Genomic DNA, 18257 nt, shown 5'->3' on the forward strand with positions numbered 1-18257 from the left:
CAAGTCGAACACAGTATAAAATTGGAATTCTATTTCTTTTCATTGAATCGATTCGTTTGGCTCAGCAGTCCCATAAGAATCGAGTCTAAAACGTCCTCCTGGCGTTATTTTTATCAAAGCAAACTCCCCCATTACTAACACAGGTCAGGGAGTACTCCTGTTCTAAAACAGATTCTAATCAACAGACCTTTCTAAGATGAAAGTATGTGTACTGGAGGAAGGAAATATGAACCCGGAGTCGGTTCTCAAAGAGCCACATGATTCACGATCGACACAGGAGTCATTCCGCAGCGAAAACACCAAATGTTACCTTAATCTAGCTCGTGTTTGACATTAAGCCTCTATTATTATCCTCTCTTGATTATTTCAGATTGTGATGATCTTTAGTTTACGCATGTAGTCAGTAATCAATGCGATACATACGAGTGAACCGTTTAAGGAAGTAAATCTGGGAGCAATGCTCTTCCCGCTGCGGTAATGACAGGTTTTTTTTTAATCACTGCGTTAACATTTGCTTTTAACCTAGAGTATGTAATCTCTGAGACATGGACAGCTGTTGAAGTAAACGACACACCGCTGGAACTGGCCGATCGGAATCTCAGTGCAGGTCCAGAGACTGTGTCTGACCTGAAAAGTGATGAAGAGCAGGTAATTCGTGCACGTGACCGAAATATAACCATTTCAACGTGTGTTTTCAAAAGTTTAATGTGTCATGGTCTGATTGCATGGACTATAAACTTTTATAAACTCGCTATACTGGTTATATCAACTTTTGTATTTTGGGTACACGAGTTTATGACCAGAAGTTTGTTCATTATTGTGTTGTCAAGCCTGGAGTGTGTGTCTGTACTTGTGTTCCCAGTGTGGCAAGGTGATGACAATACCGGCCGCACAGCGTTGCGAGTTCGTCCTGAACACCACAGACTGCCATGTCGAGGGCGGCTTCATTAATTACCTCTGGATCACTTTTTGCTTTTTTCCATCTAAACTCTTGCCCCTTGCAATTTTTCTTTATGTAAGTACGCCTAAAGTTTGCATACAAGCCTGCAATACATGAATGTTGAGAGGAGGCTACAGCAGTGGAGTATGTGGGAGAGTGGATAGAGACAGATAAACACAACCCTGCAGTATATTCTGTTTTATCTGCAAACCATATTGACAGTTTAACAACATAGCGTTGCACTAATGATTTTCCCCCTCTGTTTGCTTTCCCTTCCAGGTTTTGTTGCTGTTCATTTTGTTCCTGATTCTTGGACTGATTGCATCAGAATTGTTAGTTTTGTTTTCACCCTTTAAAGCAGGGCTATGATGTGCTTAGCAGGCTAATCTTTACTTTTAAGAGGGTTATTTAACAAGGTCATTTACATAAGAATGAAGAAGGTGGAATGTTCTGTTTATAGTCCACCCTGATTTCCTTATTACATTGAAATACTGATTGGTGCTGGGATTAAATCCATGACCAGTACTTATCTGCTGAACTACGACCGAAGGTTACCTTTATGAACTACAGACAGTCCACCAATCAGAGTCCTTTTTGGTGTTCCAGTTGCTCAAATAGAAGGGGAAATTGTGGTTGGCACTTTTGCTTAGTAAACTTGTTTAAAAGGCAAAAATGTTGATATGAGCGTGTCATTTAATGAAAAGGAATGAATGGTTAATAACATTTAAATTTCCATTAAGACCAAGGTTAGATGCCTGTATGTTTATTGTTGACCACACAAAGATGATTTTATTTATATATAATAGCTTATGCTGCTCCAAAAGTTAGAAAAAAAGTGCATGTGCATTAATCTGAGATGGGTATGTGAAGTGTAATGAAAAAGAATGATTTTTCATTTAAATAGTACCCTTTGAATTTTTAGGGGTGTTTGTATATGTTTTTTTTTTTTATATTAATTGTATTCTTTACTTTTGTAGTTTTTGTCCTAACCTCTCAGCAATATCCGCAACTTTGAGGCTGACACAAAATGTGGCTGTATCCTTAAACAAATTGGTACTCAACCCTATTTTTTAAGATATTCATTTCATTTTGTTTTTATGTAGAGCTTAGTGTAAAAGTCGGCTACGAAAATTATTTAGATTGTTTCTAAAGTGAAGAGATTACTCTCTTTTTAAAACCCAGAAAGCCTTTTTTAATATTAGAAGGTCTATTGTGCTTTTCCATAACAACATTGTTGCGCAGGGAGTGACATTTTTAGCTCTTGGTAATGGGGCTCCAGATGTGTTTAGTGCCATGGCTGCTTTCTCTCGTCCACAGACAGCTGGTCTGGCCATTGGAGCTTTGTTTGGTGAGTCTGTAGATTTCAATTGTAATGTTAAAGTCTGTTTTTAACGGTAAATATACAAAATAATTAAAGGCACAATTAATTCTATGCTATAAGTATTGGTCATATTTACCTTGCTGTATATTTGTTTATGTAAGGGGCAGGCATCTTTGTAACCACTGTGGTTGCTGGGAGTGTGGCCCTGGTGAGACCTTTCAATGTGGCCTCTCGTCCTTTCCTGCGTGATCTCATCTTCTACATGGCTGCTGTTTTCTGGACATTCAACATTCTCTATAAGAGAGAAATGCTACTGAAAGAAGCATTGGGTCTGGGTTTTTTTTGTTTTGTTTCAACATTTTTAGTTTCTTATGGTTACTTTAATGTACTACGTGGATTTATTTTCTTCACCTTCTCTGATGACATTATTTATATTAACATAGTTTATATGCATTTCTGTAGGCTACCTTGGACTGTATGTGCTGTATGTTATAACTGTGGTGGTGAGTGCATACATTTATAAGTGCCTGTCACGCTCCCCTCATGAACCACTTCAAAATTCAACAGAGTTTAGCCAAGGTAAGTCCCTCTCCTGTGTTTTATAAATAAATAGTTTTTAATTGGTCTATAGTATACAGTGCAACCTCGATACTCGTGGGGGTTACATTCTATGACCCCTCACGAGTAACAAAAAATCGCGAGGTTTTGACTCTCTCCTTTAGAAGGTTCCTTTTTCAAGGGGAATTGTACATGTACTGTACTTTAAACAAAAATTGTGAATTATTTGTCATAAATGTTTTATTTACTACTTTAAATGAATAATACAATAATAAAATAGTTTTTCAAACATTTGTATGTAATTTATTAGTACAAACTCTCAAGCTTTCAAGCCACTTGCAGATTTTTGTGATCTATCAGATTTTTCCCGAGTTACTCTTAGTCCGGTTTCAAATGAAAAGTCGTGAACTATCAAGGTCGCGAGTGTCAAGGTTCCACTGTATATACAGTATATATAGTTTACAGCTGACCATCACAACAGTATGCGGGTTGTAGATTTGGTGTGTAATGGAAATTGTGGACTGTGTGTGTGTCGTGTGTGTGTCGTGTGTGTGTGTGTGTGTGTGTGTGTGTGTGTGTGTGTGTGTGTGTGTGTGTGTGTGTGTGTGTGTGTGTTTCAGATGAAGAGTATGAGCCTTTGATCTCCTTTACTGAGTCAACTAATAGCATTTTCCTGAGAGCCATTAACCCAATAGATACAAGGAGCTGGAGGAGGATACACTGTGGCTGGAAAGTGCTCAAGATTATTCAGGTTTAATGTATTTACTTGACTTGAGTTGTTTGTGTTCATTAAAATGTTATTGAGGTTTTAGGTCCAATGTAAAATTTGCTACTAGATGATTTACTCTGTCTAAATTTTTATTTTCATTGTTTTTAAACAATCATTTAGATTGCTAGTATTTTAAGTTAAGAACCTGAGTGCTTCTGTCTGAATCATTCCAGCTGCCATTTGAGGTGCTGTTGCTGCTGACAGTTCCAGTTGTGGATTCTAATAAGAAGGAAAGTAACTGGAACCGCCCTCTTAACTGCTTGCACCTTATTACTGGGCCACTGGTGTGTGTACTTACACTGAACTCAGGGACATGTAAGTATAAAAAGTATTACTTACTTCTGTACTTCATTCACGTTTTTTTAAGTCATGGTTCGATTAAATTTTGGTACAGTTATGGGGAATAAATGCAAAACATAAAATTGCTTGTTTTTAAAAGGCAGTTCAATATTAACATTTGTGAACATCAACAGTTTACATTTAGAAAACAGTTTTAAATAAAATGCCTATTGGTTATAATAATATATATATTTTATATATATTTATTTCTATATACATTTTATTTAAAAAAATAATAATCAAATTAATGCAATATGATTTTTTTATTATGTTTATTAATTTAAATACAGTGGTACCTTAACCTACGAGTGCATTAATGTACGAGTTTTCAGAGGTACGAGCGGTCACTCGTCGTTTTTGCTTTGTTACGCGAGCAAAAAATTGAGGTACAAGCTCAAAACGTAGCGAAAGCGAAGATTGTGACGAAAATTAAGATAAGCAAAGAAGAAAAAGGTAAAATTGTAAAGTTTAGGGATACGTAGTGTACAGGAGTGATAGTAAAAAACGAGTTTTCCCTCTGCCTCCGCTTACGCCATTACCCCCCCCCCCCTCCACACACACACACACACACACACACACACACACACACACACACACACACACACACCCACCAGCGCTTTTGTTAGTCGTCTCATCTCCAAGGAAAATACACCGAATAAAACCGTATTATATCTTTACATACTCTTTCTATTATGTTTTTATACAAGATTTGTTATTTAGAAATTTATTTTCCAATTTAATAACATGAGACATAAAAACGGGGTGTAATTTTAAAGGGTTGGAACGGATTAATGCCATTTTAAGTATTTTCCATATGGAAAACTGATTTGAGGTGCGAGCAAATTGAGATACGAGCTCGTCCACGGAACGAATTAAACTCGTGGGTCAAGGTACCACTGTACATGGAAATTTAATTTCCATTGATTTTAATTATAGTTTACATTTGTTTGACCCCATTTGGGTAATACAGATGTGTATATAAGTGTTGTGCTTTACATTTAATATTAAATTATCTAAAGATATGTTTTACTTCACTGTTCTGCTTATTTCAGCATACTTTATCTTCATTCCTTTCATTTGTCATTCATTCATGCCATTTCATTCACTCAATTTCGCCCATGCACAAAACAAAAGTTTTACAACGTACTACAAATCGTATTTCCCAGTATGGAGTGAGTAAGCCACAGTGACACTGCGCTAACTCTAATGTTTTTTTTTGTTTTGTTTTTTTTATATATATACAGTATAGACCAAAAGTTTGGACACACAAAGATTCAAAGATTTTTCTTTATTTTCATGACTATTAAAATTGTAGATTCACACTGAAGGCATCAAAACTATGAATTAACACATGTGGAATTATATATGGAACTATATACATTACAAAAAAGTGTGAAACAACTGAAAAATGTCATATTCTAGGTTCTTCAAAGTAGCCACCTTTTGCTTTGATTACTGCTTTGCACACTCTTGGCATTCTCTTGATGAGCTTCAAGAGGTAGTCACCTGAAATGGTCTTCCAACAGTCTTGAAGGAGTTCCCTGAGAGATGCTTGGCACTTGTTGGCCCTTTTGCCTTCACTCTGCGGTCCAGCTCACCCCTAAACCATCTCGATTGGGTTCAGGTCCGGTGACTGTGGAGGCCAGGTCATCTGGCGCAGCACCCCATCACTCTCCTTCTTGGTCAAATAGCCCTTGATGCCTTCAGTGTGAATCTACAATTTTCATAGTCATGAAAATAAAGAAAACTCTTTGAATGAGAAGGTGTGTCCAAACTTTTGGTCTGTACTGTATATCCCTGGCATTGCTGTGTATGTTTTAAGGTTTAATAATAAATAATAAAAAGTGACACAGTGAATGCAGTGCTAGGCGGAGACTAAACAAACTTGCAGTCCGAAAGTTAACATGTTTGTCAGGGGACTCCTTTAACGTTTGAAGGATTTCATTCAATACCAAGTGCACATCACAAAAACCTTAAACCAAAACTTTTTTTGGTACAAATATGTGTACCATTACCCCCCCTATAGTCTGCATTTCATTTAAAATTTAGGTATGCACTTTAATAGACAGTTAGTATACCTAAATTAATATATATTCTCTTAATACTTTGAATCAAGATAAGTGTCTACTTCTTTCTGTGTATTTTGCAGTTGGTGTGTACCTCATTGAAGGAGAGTTTCCAGTATGGTTGCTCACAGCCCTTGTCGGAACCTTCCTCTCAGGCATAGTCTACTGTTCTACCACTAATGACCATCATCCTCTTTACCACTTTGTGAGATTTAATTCTATTGTCTTCTTCAGTCCAACATTGACCATTGTAACCATATTAACTGTAACCTCATTTAAACCTGTTTATTCTCACATTTTTGTTTGTTTGCTTGTTTTGTTCAATTTTTAATCAAAAAGCAAAAAAATTAACTACTTATTTACTTGTAGCCATATGCATATCAAATACATAAGAACACAACTGAAAAAATACAGTTGAACTTTCTGTAATACAAAATTATGTAATCTAATTAATTAATATTTTTTATGAAATAACCTTTTTTATTGAAGTCGTCCAAAATATGTTTACATGCATTTGTTAGTTTCCATGACAATTCTGTAATAGTTATTCAGAGTCAGCATTGTGTCAGACATAATGATTCAAATTAGTGGGAAATTTTTATGCATATGCTATCTATGTCAATCATCCCCAAACTTGAACCAAAAAGGAAAGATTTGGCTACATGAACATGTGATTGATTTGCTTGTTATCCATTTATTTGTCTTTTCATGGGGTAGAAAGCTGGTGAATGATTGATTTTAGATATGTATCATTACCTGGCTTGGTTAGCATGCGGACACTATTTTGCTCATGCCTGATGTAATTAAGTCTCTACACTGTTCACATTATATTAGCTATACTGGCTAGTGGTTATGTGGCTTAGAGTGGAAGCCTAAATTGTCTCTGTTTGCACTAGCAGACTTTTCTGTACAAAGAAAGATGCTGCATAACCTTCTCTGAAAATGTTCTTTTGCCAGTTAGTTGCAGAAACAGTTTTGTAAAATAATAGCAGATATTCTGAAATGTTGCATTCTCCAAGTTTAACTTTTTTTATAATCTAAGAATGCACTGTCTGAACTTATGTTATTGTGTAATGTAGCTCATTAGTCATTGTGTTTGTATATGTGCAGCTCTTTGCTTTACTGGGATTCATAGTGAGTGCTTTGTGGATCAACACAGTGGCTTCAGAAGTTGTGAGTGTGCTGCACATGCTTGGCATAGTCCTTCGTTTGAGTAATACCGTACTAGGACTCACACTTCTTGCATGGGGAAACAGCATTGGAGGTACACAAACAGTTACACTGAACAAATGTAATCCCTCAAGTATATCAAGTTCTACCCTGCTTTGACTTTGGAAAGAGAGGGTTTTTAATTAAAGTGCTATTTTCTCCCCCTTATCAGATCAGTTAAAATAGGAATATGAATTATAAATTAACTTTAATAACAATCATAATTTCAATTTTAAAGCCCAAATGATGTTTAATGCCACAGCGATACCTTGTGTTGGATGTAAATGTATTTTTTCTTTCAACAGATTGTTTTGCTGACATCACTATAGCACGGCAGGGCTACCCCCGAATGGCAATTTCTGCTTGCTTTGGTGGCATCATTTTCAGTATCCTTTTATTAAATATCATGTAATTTTATTATCAGGGTGATGCTCTTCTACATTCATGGACCTTCCCATAGAGACAAACAGAACAGAAAAAAGATTTTGAGCAGACCTTAGCATTTGTCTCTCTCAGACATGCTTTTTGGAGTTGGTCTTGGCAGCCTGTTACAGATGTTCAAACATCATGATTTTATTATGGTATGTCTGGTTTATTGTATTATATACATTATACTGCATTTAATGTATAGTGGCTGTCAAAAGTTTGGAAAGTCTTATTGTTTTTAAGGGACAAAAGGAACACGATGCCTGTTCCATTTGTTTAACAAACTAGATAATTAAACCTAAATTAAAGATTTACTCAGACCAAACAAATATTTGAATGTACAGATGTATTTAATAAAAAAAACTTTTTTCACCAAACTTCCATCTTAGGCAATGACAGTGGGTTTTGGATAAAAAAATAAATAAATCTATTAGGATGAACATGTCTCACTTTACAACCTTCTATATGTATACTATATTTCCAAAAGTATTGGGTCACCTGATCATAAGTATGGTATGTGATGTTTGAGCATCACATTCCACATTTAATCCCAATTTGCTATTTTAATTTCATCCACTCTTCTGGGAAGATGTTCCACTAGATTTTGGAGTGTGCTTATCGATATTTGTCTTCTTTAGCCACAAGGGTATCATGAAAGGCAAGTACTGATGTAGGTGAAGGAGACCTGGGGTGTAGTCAGCGTTCCAATTCATCCCAAAGGTGTTCAGTAGGGATGAGATTAGAGCTCTATAGCAGGCCACTCAAGATCTTTCTCTGTAAACCAGATCTTCATGGAGCTCACTTTGTGCACAGGGCATTGCCATGCTGGAACAGGTTTGGGTTTCCAAGTTCAAGTGAATGCCGAATTTTATTGGAGTGCCATCTCAAGACGTCCTGTACAATTTAGTGCCTCCAGCTTTGTGGTAACATTTTGGAAAAGAACCACATATAGCAGGAAAGGTCAGGTGACCCAATACTTTTGGCAATAAAGTGTATGTGTATATTTTACACACACACCTCTCTCTCTCTCTCTCTCTCTCTTTCTTTCTATCTATCTATCTATCCATATATATATATATATATATATATATATATATATATATATATATATATATATATATATATATATATATATATATATCGTCTCTAGGTTACGGACGTAACAAGACGCTGCGTCGAAACGCTATAGGAACGCCCCTGCGTGACCGCGCTCTGAACCACGTGTGTAATCTGACCAATAGGCGTTTGGAACGTAAGTGCCGCAGGGATGCAGGGAGGGTGGCACGGAGACGCAGCGTCTCGTTCCCTCGGGGAACTAGGGTTACGACCGTAACCTAGAGACGTTCCCCTCTCAGGAACTCGAGCTGCGTCGAAACGCTATGGGAACGAGTCTCCAATCACGCCACACTGACCAGACCCTGCCTAGAGAGTGAGGGCCTCGGCACCAGCAGGCAGGACAGAGGAGCCCGGGGTGGCTCTGAGGTCAAGGTCATAAAACCTGACAAAGGTCAGCGGGATGGACCAACCCGCAGCGTCACAGATGTCCTGGAGCGGCACTCCAGCGGACCAGGCCGTAGAGGCCGCCACACGCCGGGTGGAGTGAGCTCGAATCCTGAGCGGTGCGGGGAGGCCAGAGGACTCGTGAGCCGACACAATCGCATCCACTACCCACCTGCTCAAAGTCTGTTTATTGGCCGGGAAACCTTTCCTGTTAGGGCCATAGCAGACAAGCTGCTGCTCCGACTTCCTCCACGGACTCGTCCTGCGGAGGTAAGTATCCAGTGCTCGCACTGGACACAGTCGGTGCTGTCGCTCCTGGTCGGGGGCTGTAAACGGAGGAGGGAGCCGAAGGCACCTTAGGAACGTACCCAGGTTTCGGATAGAGAAACGCTCTGGCCATGCCAGGGGCAAATTCCAGGCGAGATGGGGCCACGGACAGAGCCTGCAGAGCCCCGATCCTCTTCAGGGAGGAAATCGCCAACAGAATGGTGGTCTTAATCGACAGAAACCTAAGGGCCACATCGGCTAATGGCTCTAAGGGGGGCTCAGAGAGAGCCGCCAGCACAACTGCCAGATCCCAGACAGGCACTCTGGGTTGCGTCCCGGGCCTCAGCCTCCGGGTGCCACGGAGGAAACGTGTCACCAGTGGGTGCCTACCCAGCGACTGCCCCGCAGGCGGGGAGCCATATGCCGCGATGGCTGACACGTAAACCTTCAGGGTCGAAGGGGTTAACCCTGCGGCAAACTGTTCCTGTAGGAACTCCAGAACTGAACCAACCGGGCAGTTAACAGGATCCAGGCCACGGTGCTCGCACCAAGACATGAACAGTCACCATCGTGTGGCGTACGACCTTTTCATGGAGGGAGCTCTGGAGTGGAGAAGGGTCTCTACCACCTCAGTGGAGAGACCAGCCTCTACGAACTGTGCCCCCTCAGCACAGTTCTGCCCGGCTGAGAGAGAAGATCCCTCCTGGGAGGAATCTCCCACGGAGGGTCCTCGAGTAGGGACACCAGATTCGCAAACCACGGTTTGCCCGGCCATCGAGGTGCTACCAGGAGGAGACGGACTCCATCCCGGCGTACTCTCTCCAGAACTCCAGGGAGCAGAGCGATCGGGGGAAAGGCGTACAGGCGTAGCCATGGCCACGACTGCACCATGGCATCCAGCCCTAACAGGGCTGGGTGAGAGTGAGAGAACCAGAGGGGACAGTGCGAGGTCTCCTGGGTCGCAAAAAGATCCACTTGGGCTCTGTAAAACCTCCGCCACACGAGCCACCTTGGGGTGGAGACGCCATTCCCCAGGCTTCGGCCCCTGCCTCGACAGGGCGTCTGCTCTGACATTCAACCGACCCGGGATGTAAATGGCCCTCAAGGACAGGAACTTGTCCCGAGACCACAAGAGGACCGCTCGCGCTAGCTTGTACAAGGGGCGAGACCGGAGACCCCCCAGGCGGTTGATGTAAGAGACCACCACTGTATTGTCCGTGCGGACCAACACATGGCGATCTCTCAGGTCCGGGAGAAAGTGTTTTAACCCTAAATACACTGCCATCATCTCCAGGCAATTTATGTGCCACAAGAGAGGTGGGCCGCTCCTCAGACCCTTGGCGGAGTGGCCACTCATGACCGCTCCCCACCCTGTGAGGGGAAACGGCCGTCGTTAGCATCACGCGACGACACGGAGCCCCCAACACTGGGCCACGGGACAGGAATGTTCGGTCTTTCCAGACATCCAAGACTCGAAGGGCACGCCGCGAGACCTTGATAGTACAATGCGGGTTTCCCCTGAGGGAGAACCCCCTGCCCCGGAGCCACCACTGGAGGGGCCTCATGTGCAGGAGCCCGAGCGGAACTATGCGGGACGCCGCTGCCATGAGCCCTAGCAGCCTCTGGAACTGCCTTACAGTGAGTGGCTGGCCTTCCCGCACTCTCCTGACAGCGGTAAGGATGACCTCGACCCGAGCAGGCGACAACCGTGCCTGCATCCTGGCCGCGTCCCAGACTACGGCCAAAAAGGTGGTTCTCTGTGCTGGAGAAAGCACGCTTTTGCTGCCGTTCAGCCGAAACCCAAGCACCTTCGTGTGGGCGAGGACGGCACCTCGATGCCGAATCGCCTGGCTCTCCGAATGAGCCAGGATCAACCAATCGTCGATGTAATTCAAAATGCGGATGCCCTGGAGCCGCAGCGGGGCCAGTGCTGCATCGATACACTTCGTGAAGGTGCGGGGTGAGAGTGCCGGACCGAACAGGAGGACCCGATATTGGTATGCTACGCCCCCCAAAGCAAACCTCAGGAACCTCCTGTGCGCAGGAAGGATGGAGATGTGAAAGTATGCGTCCTTCAGATCTATAGTGACGAACCAGTCCCCGGACCTGATCTGCGTCACGACCCCCTTGAGGGTGAGCATCCTGAACCTGAGCCTCCTGAGAGGGCGGTTCAAGGAGCGAAGATCTAGAATGGGACGCAACCCACCATCCTTCTTCGGAACAACGAAGTACGGGCTGTAGAAGCCTGACTCTCGAACTGAGGGGGGAACCACCTCGATGGCCCCCTTCTTCAGGAGTGTGCGCACTTCCTGTTCCAGGACCAGAGCCTGCTCGGGACCCACCAGGGTGGGACACATCCCGTTGAAACGGGGAGGCGAAGACGCGAACTGAATCGCGTAACCTCCTTCTATCGTCCGCAGGACACACCGGGAGACCTCTGGCAGCCCCTCCCAAGCTGCCAGAAAGTTCCTGAGGGGCTGGCCTCTGACCCACTCACAGCAGCTGGGGCAGCTGATGACACCTCGAGAGAGGCGGCGGGTCTCCCCCATCCGTACCGAGACTTGGGGTGGAAGTGGAGGGAGACACCCACTGGAGGGAGGCCTGGCCTCCTGGTGGTGCGGGGGAGGGACGGGCACCGTAGCGTGAGGTGTACACCGCCCCCTCAACTGAAGATCCGACCGCCCCCTGCTCTCTCTTGGGCTCTGTTTCTGGGCTTCTTGGTGCCCGGAGGGACCAGGCTGGGGCTGCCGCCGACCAGCCCCACGTGATCGGCGAGGGAGGTACTGCTGAAACGCAGCCGACTGCTTCTTAGACTCATGAAACCTGTTCACGACCGCCATCACGGCATCACCAAACAGGCCAGGAGGAGCCATTGGTGCGTTTAAGAGCACAGCTCGATCCTTGTCCGGGAGGTCATACAAGGTGAGCCACAGATGCCTCTTTGTGGCCACCAGGGCCGCCATGGACCGACCAACGGCCCGCGCCATGTGTTTCGTGGCCCGAAGAGTTAAATCGGCAGCGCGACGCAACTCCTTGACGTCAGTGGCCCCGGAGCTAAGACCCTCATCCAAGTCACGTAGCAGGTCAGCCTGGTATGCCTGTAACACGCCCATGGTGTGGAGACAACCCGCAGCCTGACCTGCTGCCACATAAGCCTTCCCCACTAAAGCCGATGTAGCACGTAGCGGCTTAGTAGGGAACACCGGAGCCTTCAGTGACGATGCTACGCTAGGAGAGAGATAGCTGGCTAGCGTCTCTTCAACACGCGGCATCGCCCCGTAGCCGCACGCCTTAGCCCCAACCACGTTCGCGTACAGCGAGGAATGGTGAGACGAAGTACACGCTGAGTATGGGGATTCCCAGGATCTGGACACCTCGGCGTGCAGATCAGGAAAAAAACGGCAGGCCTCGCCCCGAGGAAGTGAAACAGGATGCACAAAACTCTCATCCAGCTTTCTGAGTGCGCGCTGCCTCTGCTGCTCCACCGGCCAAGCTAGATCCAGCTTAGCAACGGCTCGCGTCACGACCTCGAGGAGTTCCTCATATAGCACAGGCTGAGAGGAATCCACGGGCTCGCTAGCATCCATCAGCTCATCCTCCTCGGAGAGAGAGACATGTAATGCCGCACTGCTTGTACCGGGAGAAGAAGCAGCCATAGGGCCTGCTTCTCCGATAGAGCCGAAGTTCAATTCAGCAGACGAAGCTGAAGCGGACTCATCCGACTCCAACCCCGCCGCTAAATCGGCCTGCGAACCCCACGAGCGCCGGCGCCGATTTGCCTCAGCGGGACCGGAGCCACTCCGGGAGTGAAGCGTGCGCATAGCCATGCGGCTACAATGCGAGCAATCGACTTGTGCATGCTCCACTCCCAGGCAAACAACACACCGATCATGTAAATCCTTACCGGTAATAAAACGCGGACACGGATGAACACACTTACAATACTCACTCACTTAAATACCATTACTCGATCAGAAAACCACAGCGAAACAGCGCTTACCTGAACGAGCAGAAAGCTAGCATCTGGTCCATCTCGCAGCCATTTGTAGCTTCCTGTTTACGCGACGTCGCCCGCTGATGACGTCACGTTCCAAACGCCTATTGGTCAGATTACACACGTGGTTCAGAGCGCGGTCACGCAGGGGCGTTCCCATAGCGTTTCGACGCAGCTCGTGTTCCTGAAGGGGAAATATATATATATATATATATATATATATATATATATATATATATATATATATATATATATATATATATTTGTCATGTTCATGTCATGTTTTAATAAAACAATTAGCAAGCTTTCAGTAAAATAAAGTCCATCATGTGGATGGTTGCGCAAATTCTGACTTTATTTCTCACAATTCCTTCACAAAAAAATATTTTTGTCTGATCAGCAGTGTCATCCCCTCTGTAGTGCCAGGAGGTGTTACACATTGAAAATGAAAACGTCTACAATCAATAGAATCACATGAACTCTGTCAATCAGCCCTGGAGGAGACGGAACAAGATGAAGCAGAGGAGCCTCGTTTATACACAAACAGCTTCAGGCCAACAAAATGGTTACCAGTGGATGAAATAAAATCAGAATTGTAAAAAAAAAAAAGTTTGAAATGATCCCAAACGTTGTAAACTTGTTTTTGTTGCTTTCGGCCTGAATCCTATGGAATCCCATTTCTGCCACATAAAAAAAAAGTTTGCCTAATTCCGACTTTTTTTCTCACAATTCCGAGTTTATTTCTCGTGAACATCCGACATTTCTGGTCTATCCACTGGCAACCATGTTGGACTGAAGTTTTAAGCCTTTGGTGTGTGTGATTGAGGCTCCTCTGTTTCATCTGTCTTCATCTATTCCGTCCCCTCCAGAGCTGATTGTTAGACAGAGTTCTCTCAGGGATCAGTTGCTCAGTTTGATACCATGCGATTCTATTGATTGTAGCCTATTTCATTCTGAATGTGTAAAGCTTTCTGTCACTACAGAGGGGGTAATGCCGCCCAACTGGCTAAAAAAATAGTCAGAATTGCAAGAACAAAAGTGGGAATTAGGCAAACTTTTTTTATGTGGCAGAAACAAGCTTCCATATGAATCTTATCCTCAACCATCACTGTTTTCTCCCAGTTCTGCCATTTTCATTTTGCATCTTCATTAATAATTTGCTTCAATGATTATTTGTATTCAAATTACTTGAGTTACTTGAGGAATCGTTTCAGCCCAAGTTTATTCCATTTGACTGTTTTTCTAATTTTGCATTAAAAACAATGAACAAGGTGTTGATGGTTGAACATTGGTGGTTATGCATTAATGCAGGTTACAGTTTAATATATAAGCTATTTACACATCTTGTATATTGTTTGTAGTTTCCAAAATCTTTATTAAATTAAGACACTCTATAGTTGTCTTCAAAAATTAAGGGTATTCTTTGCGAACTATAGTTCTTTTACTGTTATATGCAAAGAAAGGCAATACAGGTCTAACAAAGACTGCCTCACACCCACACTCAAACATCAAGGTGAAAGCTTAATGGTTTCAGGCTGTTTTGGAGCATGGAAGTTTGAAGAATTATTTTTGGTGAAAGAAATACTGAACCAACATGACTACCATTGCATGCTTTCATATGCCATGCAATTCTGTCTGGACTGCAATTAATGGAACCAACTTCACCATGCAACAGGTTCTCTAAGCGTTATTTTTAGAGAAAACAGTCGGCTGGAGTGGTATCTATTATTGAATCTGATTGAACTGCTCTGGAATGAACTTACTCACAAGGTCAGAAAGAAATATCCAAATAGCGAAGAACACATTTGGAAAGTTTTACAGGTGGCATGGCAAAGTATTTTAGCTAAAAGAGTAAAGAATGTTTATAGAAATGTATTGCCCAGATGCCAAGAGTGTGTAAAGCTGTTATTTATGCTAAGGCAAGATTTTTCAATTAAAATAAAGTTTAACTTATTATATTTTTGTACCAACATCTTTACTTTTACATGTTTGGTCAAAGTAAATTTTTATACCATTAAATTACCTATTTTGTTGCATATAAATTTAAGGAGCATGCATGTCTCAATAGCGATATAATAGCAATATAAGACTGTTTCCAAACCTTTGACAGGTGCTTTATGTGTACAGTGTCTACAAATGTTTTCATGTGATTGTATTTTCCTAACTTGTTTAATCTTTGTAAACAGTTATTTGTACAAAATTTATATTTTGTGTAGAAAGCAGCATTTTAAAGACTCATAAAAAATTTTCTTTGACACATAAAATTGACATTACAGACAAATCCAACTCCCATTTTCAGAATAACAAAGTACGCAGAAGGCAGTAGTAAAATGTATATTTATGAGTATATGATTATATGTAATCACCCATGATTGATATATATATATATGTATGTATATGTATATGTATATATTTTATATATATATATATATGTATGTGTGTGTGTGTGTGTGTGTGTGTGTGTGTGTGTGTGTGTGTGTGTGTGTGTGTGTGTATAAAAAATTACAAACTAATAAAAATGGAAAATTTGGAAACCGTGAATGCATATATAGCTCACTTGCTTTTTCTTTGCATAGCTGGAGCCAGAGGGTTTGCTGTGTTGGGTACTGGCTGCAGCGCTGGGTCTCTCTCTGGTCTTCTCATTTGTGCTCGTTCCTCTGCAGTGCTTTTACCTGAGTCGAGCCTATGGCATCTTTCTCCTGCTCTTCTATGCCATCTTTCTCATCATTGCACTTCTTACAGAGTTTGGAAAGATACACCTCTAAACCAAGCACATACACTGATCACTACTATCTAGAAAGGCTACTAAGCTGTGGACTGTTTTAACAGTATAAAATGTTCTTTTAAAGCAGCATGATAGTTGAATATGGATGATTAAATCTCATTTTAAAAAACAATGGTGTGGGTTTTTTAATCATTAATTGTGTTTTTAGTTTAGTTTTTTTCTTTTTGCTTGTTTTCTTCTATTCATTTATTTGTCATTTCTTATTGCATATTTTGCAGATTCATTAACACTGACAACAAAATTTAAGACTGTTTTAATAATTAATGAATTTAATATGAGCAAATTTATTTTTATTATTTAATAAATTAATTAATACATGTAGCCAGCTGGATAAATGACTGTCATTGGTTCTAAATTGACCATTTTCAAGTGAACAATTTTAGACTCAGCAGTAGCTAATAGGCTTAGGGCCTGTCTTGGTGGTAAATAGGAGTTAATGCATAATTTAGAGGTGGTGAAACTCCATTGAGGAGGTTGTATTTAGAGGACTTGAGGAGGTTGTATTTTTCATTTACTTGCTTTATCACATAATGAAAAAATATTTAAAAGTTTTTTTTTTATCTTATGCCAGCTAGTCAAACTAATGCTGAAGATCATTCGGGATATATCAATTGAGATAACATGGGATGCAAAAATCTTTTTTTGTGAAAAGATTTCAAATCATATCTGGCTAACTTCAAATAACTGCTGGTGAATTTAGATTTTTGCTATAAAATACCTAGAGTTGAGGCTCAAATTTGACAAACATCTAGGCTAATGACATTTAACCACAAATCAGGGGGCTTAGTGTGGTGTTCCAAAAACTCTGTGATAGGCAGAGTTGTAAACACATTGAATTTGAAATACGCCTCGTAAACTCAGCTTTTGAATAGTGAGAGGTGAAGTTGGTTGTTTGGCAGAGCTTTATGTAGACTTGCCTCCAGTCCTAGCTCCTACCTCTTGATAAACATTGTCTCCAGCACCACAGTAACCACCTCTCCCTGTGGTATCTGGATATTAAGGTGGTATTTTAAAGGAACGTTACTTGTATCTGCTCATATTAGGTCATAGTTAACAGTTCTGACATGCTATGTGACCTTTGAAGGTCCTTGCTAAAAGTGTTTAACTTGATGTGAATAGCAGAATGAGTACCTAGTCTTATAGTGTAAATCCCAATCATACAGTCAGGGCTATTGTTGAATAAAATGTATATTCACCTGTATTAAGGTGACTTAAATTGTGGCATTAGGTGTGGTGTTGTTCTACAGGAAAATCCACAGTTTTTTCCCCCTGAAAATGTATTTGAATATTTGAAAATAAATGGGAGAGAGGAGCCAGGGAAGTGTAGAAGCAGCCTAACACACAGTGCAGCTTTTACCTGAGTGAAAGCGATAGCACAACTCTGTCCACTGAACCGGAACTGGTACTCCCTTTTTTGTAAGATCAGTTAACGGGGTGGTCGAATAATTTGGCACAAACCTGCACAAACCAGTCCCAGACATTCTCACCACCTTTTTGGTCATGGATCTTGGGGAGACCGCATTCACTGTCATTATCAATTTAGGGCTGCACATGCAGATGACCCAAGTGGAAGCCCCGATTCCTACCTTCCAGTTGCTGATGGAAGTGTCGCTGCCAGTTACTTTAAATAATGTCATCTAAATAGGCAGTGGCATGCATAATATGAGACATTGAAATGTTGCTAGGGTTTTCTGGACACTGGAGATACTGGAGTGAAAGGGATCTGGCAATATTCCTTGGATAAAACTACTGTTGAATAAAAGCGTGCCATGCCTAGCCGGTTAAGCAGTTTGTCAATGCGAGGCAATGGATATGCATCAAACATATACACCGCATTTACTTTTTTTAGGCTGCTAAAAAGTTTTTTTAGGCTGCTCCAATCAATGTTGAACCTAGCTCATAGTCCACCTTTTTAAGAAACACCTATTTTTACAGACCTGATGGAGTTCTCTATACTTCTCCGTCAACATTCTCAAAGCAAATAATGCATCTGTGGTGCTCTTCCTCTGCAGAAACCATACTGTTGCTCACAGATGGTCACCCCTTCTCTCGGCCTGGCTTCCACTACTCTTTCCCATAACTT

At 42.0% G+C, this 18257-nt stretch overlaps 1 protein-coding gene across 2 annotated transcripts; it reads left to right on the forward strand.

Annotated features, from left to right (window-relative positions):
• The first annotated feature begins 97 nt into the window (after positions 1–97).
• On the forward strand, positions 98–16286 carry slc8b1 (solute carrier family 8 member B1). 2 transcript variants are annotated; one of them, XM_083550895.1, is made up of 14 exons: positions 98–648; positions 863–1015; positions 1220–1272; positions 1918–1975; positions 2183–2288; positions 2423–2590; positions 2724–2840; positions 3440–3570; positions 3762–3903; positions 6077–6198; positions 7104–7257; positions 7508–7588; positions 7719–7783; positions 15966–16286. In XM_083550895.1, exons 1-14 carry the CDS (start codon positions 478–480, stop codon positions 16152–16154), a joined length of 1710 nt encoding a protein of 569 aa, XP_083407021.1. In that variant the 5' UTR covers positions 98–477; the 3' UTR covers positions 16155–16286. The 2 variants fall into 2 exon arrangements, with proteins under 2 accessions (XP_083407021.1, XP_083407022.1); XM_083550896.1 differs by having other exon boundaries at positions 121–648; positions 2429–2590.
• Positions 16287–18257: the final 1971 nt, after the last annotated feature.

This window comes from Silurus aristotelis (genome assembly GCF_946808225.1).
Source record: "Silurus aristotelis genome assembly, chromosome: 9".
In the NCBI taxonomy this organism is placed as follows: Eukaryota; Metazoa; Chordata; class Actinopteri; order Siluriformes; family Siluridae; genus Silurus; species Silurus aristotelis.